Source organism: Micromys minutus (genome assembly GCF_963924665.1).
Source record: "Micromys minutus genome assembly, chromosome: 13".
In the NCBI taxonomy this organism is placed as follows: domain Eukaryota; kingdom Metazoa; phylum Chordata; class Mammalia; order Rodentia; family Muridae; genus Micromys; species Micromys minutus.
In genome coordinates, this window is record NC_137982.1 from 11,837,689 (window position 1) to 11,843,913 (window position 6,225).

The following is a 6,225-nucleotide window of genomic DNA, read 5'->3' on the forward strand; positions in this document are numbered from 1 at the left end:
CTGCTTTTGTTTTGTTTTCCAGTGCTAGAAACTGGGTTTCTACGACAACGAGGCTATACCCCAAGCACAGATGCCCTTGTTTGGGGTGACAGTTTTAAGGAGCCCTGGTCAGCTATTTTGCAGGATGTTCCTTGGTTCAGATTGTTTGGATGTTTCTCTTATGATTAGAGTGTGAGTGTAGGGTTTGGGGAAGAAGAACGCAGAGGTGAAGGGTGATTTCATCCAAACATAACAAGGGGAGGGGATGGGCTCCCTGGGGTTTCCTTGGTACTGGGGTTGAGCCTTGAAGGCCTGACTGACTGGGTTTCTCCACTGCAAAGTTCTTACCTCCTTTCCTTTGGGAGACAGTCACTCTGCGACTGTCCTTTGGGCAGGACATCTATTCAGATTTTTTTGTGTATTTTTGCCAATGTTTATGCTAGTGGTTTTTGTTTTCTTTTTACTTTTTAAGAGTATAAGGACATTACTATTTTTAGGAACCTAGGAATCTTGTATTTCAATGAGCAAAACACATAAAAAGCACCAAGACATTACACTGTAGGACAGGACAAAAAAAAGCCAAGGATGATTTTGAAATTCTTCTGTGACCAATGCCCATAAAAGAAAGAAGATGCGGGGAACGCCCAGAACAGAAAGGGAAAGTTTCCTGATCCACTGCTGACTTGCCACAATTCACTTTATCACCTTTAATTTTCCTTCGAGCCACAGATGTACACGGAGCATCCTACCTATAAAAGTCCATGGACGGTTGTGGTTGTGTGATGGGGGGGGGGTCGTTGTTTTTACATCATCTCATTTATTCCGGCTTATTATCTCATCAAAAGCATTTCCCCTGTGTTGCCATACACACTTTACTAACTATCATTTCTAGCTGCTAAATATGTCCTCCCCATGGCTTACAGTGAGAGCACGCTGCCCTCCTCCCTAGGCCAGTAGGTTGCTGGCGTGTACAGTACTTAGAAATCATTTGTTGAATGAATGAATGAATGAATCAGCGAATGAGTGAATGAATGAGTGAGTGAATGAACAGCAATGTAACTATTCCCAAGCTTAGAAACATATATCATTTTCTGTTCTCTTGATTCTAAGCAGCATGGAGACGACTAGATGGCTTTCTTAGGACAGTGTCCCAGAGTGGCATCGCCAGGCCAACAAGAACCAAAACCTTAGGTTCCTGCTAAATGCACGCACAGAGAAGTCTTCCCTCCACCCCTCCTACCCCCACCTCCCTCTGCCAAGGCTGATCGGTTACAATTGATTAAAGAGTTCGTGGGGGTGTTCTCCCCATCTTTTTTTTTTTTTTTTTTTTTTTTTGCTTTCCTCCCCTCCTCCTCCCCTCCTGCCAAAAAAAAAGGAGGAAAATTACCCAGAGAAGGTGAAGATGTTCTCAGACAATCATATTAACATATTCCAACAATCGCAATTTGCAAAATAGTAATCACTACTCTCGGGCTCCAGGAGGCATTAATCAAAGCTACAGGTTTAATTCCATTTTAAATATTGATGAAATGTGCTCCGGCAGCCTCACCCTGGCGTGGTAGGGCCAGCGAGGAGGCGCCAGGAGGTGGAGGGAGGGTGGAGGAGCAGCTGCCCGAGAGAAGGCATCTGTGATTCAAATTGGTGGCTATGCAGCCAGGTAGAGAGTGAACAGGGTAGTAAAGAGGGCTGTTAAGTCCATTGCTGTCAATTTGTAACGATCAGGGAGGGGCCTGAGGACTGGTTCAGCACAATACACCCAGTTTGTCTGGTTTCAGGGGTTACCGCTGAAGAGGCTGCAGCTGCACTGATTCCAATAGCCTGGAGACTTCAGAACTGTAATTATCAACCAGGCTGCTCACAGTGTGGCGAAAGTGGGCTCCACCAGCGTTTAACTCCTTGTGTGCTGACACATCAGCACAGCACCCCACCACACACCCTTGGGTTGCCAGCCTCCGCTAGTGCATAGGCAGCCTGCTAGGGGAAACTGAGGCCACTGGCTGCTTAGGTCAGTCTCCCAAGGCCAGAGCATGCTCAACAGCAAGCTTTTCGTCTTTAGTCACGCGCAAAGAAATAATGCGTGTTGATGGGGGAATAGCTATTCTGGAAGCAGCCGTGGTTCTTACATCATCAGTCTTGCCCTGGGGTGAGAAGACAGGCTATGGCTCCTGATGACCTTGCTGAGGGTCCACAGGCCAGAGACAAGTTCTGTGAATAAGCATGATCTTCCCAACCCCTGCTGGATTGTTTCAGACCCAATGAGATGCAGGGTTTGTGTGGCAATTCCAACTATTCATAAACCTCTTCCCAATGTGGGTCTGGTGCTTTTCCTAGGACGGTGCCCCTAGGCAGGTCCCTAGGCTAGGGAAGGTTTTTACTAGCAGTCTGCTTTGCAGCTTTCAGGGGCTCCCCTTGGTCCCTAGTTTCCAGCATGTATCACCTGAAGGGAATGGGGAGTCCCTTCCTCCTACCCGAGGCAGTGGGTTAAACAGAGGTAAGGAGAAAACACCTTCATTTCTGTGGCCTAGAGGAAGCCAGCCAGCAGGCAGGGATGGCACAGGACAGGGGGACAAGAAAGGGCAGGCAATGAGGTGGTGGGTGGGGGAGCACAGGTGAGTAAAATCTATGCTTCCCCATGGCGCTCCTCTCAGAACAAAAACCAGGCAAGTTCTCCCACGTGTCCACAGAGGCGGGAGCCCCAGAACGCAGTTCCAGTGCTGTTCCTGGTGTTCCTGGTTTGGGGAACTTAGAAGCAACAACACAGAGGACAGAGTCAGCCGAGGGTGCAGCCAGCTATGAAACATGAGACATGGGTAACAAGCAAAGAACAGGAAAAGTGAACTGTACAGTGGAGCAAAACAAGTCCCACACAATGTGGCTCACAGCACAATGCCATTCTCGTAAATTAAAAACACATTTGCACACAAAACAAGAGGGCATATTTTATAGAACTGCATGCATTTTCAGGGGTGCCTGTCCTGCCATTAGAGTGGGTCCCTGTGGTGGTGGGGGAGGGGCTGGATCTGGATATGTGTGTAGAGGAGAAAGAGAGAAGACGGGAAAATGAAAGAAATCCCATAGGAGGTCCCATCCAGAGATGCAGAGATGCTGCTCTATGGACTGAAGATTGGGTTCAGTCAACTGTGAGGCTCAGGAAGAGGCAGCCATGGGCTCAGATCCTCCTGGGCTCTCCCACATGCTAACCCAGAGGTTGGGCACAGGTGGTCAGACCGCTAGTGAGCCTCTGTTCATCTGCTCAGGGTGGAGTGCAAGGAGAGGGTGTGTTCGGGCTTCTGAGGGTGTAACCCCAGCATAGCTGTATCCCCCTCCGCATCCCCCACTTTGTACCCCAGGCTGTGTATCCTAGTGCTTTCTGCTAAGGACTGGCGCAGAGCTGACTGCCTGAGGGCAAGGCTGCCACTCCGCCTGCCGGGATCAAACCAGCTCAAAGTGGCCAAATGCTCCGGCTATCTTCCTCAGCCCCACCCTCACACCACGAGCTGGCCTCTAACTCAGAGGTCAGTTTTCCCATCTAGCCACTCTGCTGAGGGATGGGAACAACAATTCAGAGCTAAACAAACCCCTGGGCCAGCATCTGTGCTGGAAGGGTCCCATCTGAGGGCCTTCCCAGGCTGGGCGGGTCCTAGTGAGTACCAGGAGTAACTGTCTTCTCTCCCTGCAGATGATGACGAACACGAGTGGATTGTCAGGACCTGCCGCAAGGGCTGGCTTACAGCACCCACACAGAAGTCCCAGCCATGAGCACCTCGGCCTCAGTATCTCAGCAGAGACTTCCCTCTGCCCACAGCTGGCCTGGGAAACTGGCTGTAGTCCTAGCTTCGGCTTGGGTTTCAGAATAAAGGTTTTCTGCACCGAATAGCCCCAAGGGTAATTGCTTTAGAAGACTTTCTTAAGAGATGGCTGCCCCATTTCATCTACTTCACGCCACCTTGGTAGACCTGGGCCCAAGCCCAGACTTACCAGTCCGAATGTCCGAAAATGGGGCCTGGCAAGTGTATCCCCAATTTCTTCTTATACATGGGAAAGCTCAAGAACCCTCATCTCGTGACATACATTTCTTACTGAATGAACAGCTAAGGGGGTGAGAGTCTTCTGCATATGGGGAATCTGTGGCTTGGAGAAGTGTGACTCACCGGGTGACTCACTAGGTCTCAGTAGCTTCCCACTGGCACCTTCCCCTAGGATGGCCTTTCCCTCTGGATCTGCAATGTGCTTTGGTATCTAAGTAGGGTTCAAACCTCAGCTCTAGCTCTGCCACCCACCATGCAACTGTGGACAAGTCACTTCCCTAAGCCTCAGCTTCTGAGTATAAAATCGTGAGAAAGTATTGCTGTAGTAGTTGATCTCTGGAACTGTAGGGCAGCTCAGTGAGTCAAATGAAAGTTCAAGAAACCGGCACCTGCCAGGTGATCAATGGTGACCTTAAAGATCAGTTTGTGCCACTAGAATGCTGACACTTGGAAGAGTAAAGCAGACAGACCCCAAGCTCCAGAGCCAGCCACATCAGAAATAGAAATAAAAATAAATCTGTTGGTTGTGTACATAATCACCCCCAGAGAGAGGATGATAAAATGTCCTAGGGCTACTCTTGGGCCCTAAGCATCCTGTGTTTTTGCATGACCATTTGTCCATGGAGACTACCCCTCTTTTGACTCCAGGTTATGATCCATGGTTTACGGGAGCTACCCTGTGAGGATAGAAGAGGGGTCAGGTTAGGAAGAGATCAACTGAAATCTGCAGGGGGAAAAACAAACAAACCTCAAACTAGGAAATCAGACGTGATGTGCAGAGAGACGTCAGCCAGGGGAGGTTTAGGTCCCTTGGCTGGCTGTACCATGAAGTGGACCTGGGGAAGCCATCTCTCCCTCCTAAGGCATTAGTTACCCCATAGGAAACTGACAGAGGAGAGCTCCGCTGCTGGTATTCCAATGGGATGTTCAAAAACAGAAGGTACATTAGCAAAAAACCACACACAACTAAGTGTATATTCTCTATCATATACAAATAAAATTTGAAATATAGACTAGAGGGAGAGGCAGAAACAAAGTTAGGGGTGAATGATACAAAAAAGGAAAAAAGGAGCTGTAAAGATCAGTTGGTACAGCACTTGCCACACAAGTCTGAGGATCTTACTCTTGACTCCCTAGCACCCAGGTTAAAAAAAAAAAAACAAAAAAAGACAAGCACAGCAGTCTGTGCCTGTGATCCCAGTGCTAGGAGACAGAGACAGGAGGTTCTCTGGGGCCTGCTGGTTAGCTGGTCTAGCCAAATTGAGCTCCATGTTGAGAGAGAGAGAGAGAGACAGAGACAGAGACACAGAGAGAGACACAGAGAGACAGAGAGACAGAGACACAGAGAGAGAGACAGAGAGACAGAGAGAGAAACCCTGTCTCAAAAAGTAAGGTAAAGAGCTACTGAGGAAAATAACCGACCCCTACATTACACACACACACACACACACACACACACACACACACCATGAGCTTTCATGCAAGATTTATAAGCAACGCGCCAGGGCTGCAGCTGGTGAGAACGCCCCCACACCCTACAGGCAACTCTACCCTCCATACTCAAGGCTTTGAGCTGAACTAAGGATTTTTACAGAGGAACTAACCGGACAACCACCAGACCTCTGTCCAGCATGTGTGTAGCTCTGGAACCTAACAAAGCCACCGTGAGAGTTGATTTTGTGCTAAAGCTGAAGCCATCGTGTTGGATTCTTCCCCCAACAGATCGCCTTGTACCTTCTTCCCTGCCCTCCCCCAACACCCTCCCCTTCATACCTATTCTATAAATCTTATCAGATTGGATCCAGCTCAGATGCCTCCCTCCTTAAACTCCCAACATACTAGAGGGATGTCTGTTGACAGCACTGGCCAGACGGAGAGCTCCTCCAAGGCAGGGCAGGGCTGGACTCTCTGCACAGCAGAGGGTTAGTGTTCAGAAAGCAGAACAGAGGGCAGCAAGCAGCCTGACTTCCCACAAATTAGTCAATACACAGGGACAACATGGTATCCGGGTAGAAACCCACCACCGAGCCTTACTTAGTCCACTGCCTGTAGTACCAGTTTCCTAGGACTGCCCCAAGCAGCAGCTCACACCAAAGCCAGGACCTAAGCCCTTAACAGACAAGGGTTTAGCAAGAGAAAGATGGATCCCACCGCACTCGGGTTTAAGTGCCGGCACTTTACTCCCACCAACTTTATTTATTACACAAATAAGACATTT

General features: G+C 49.0%; 1 protein-coding gene across 1 annotated transcript in view; it reads left to right on the top strand.

Annotated features, from left to right (window-relative positions):
* Positions 1–3,738, top strand: part of MORN5 (MORN repeat containing 5) — a gene marked incomplete at both ends in the record, with an annotated part of 28,380 nt that extends 24,642 nt beyond the window's left edge. The window contains one exon of the mRNA XM_080927388.1: positions 3,659–3,738. Within this exon, the coding sequence (XP_080783514.1) occupies positions 3,659–3,738 (80 nt within the window). The remainder of the gene's footprint in view (positions 1–3,658) is intronic.
* Positions 3,739–6,225: the final 2,487 nt, after the last annotated feature.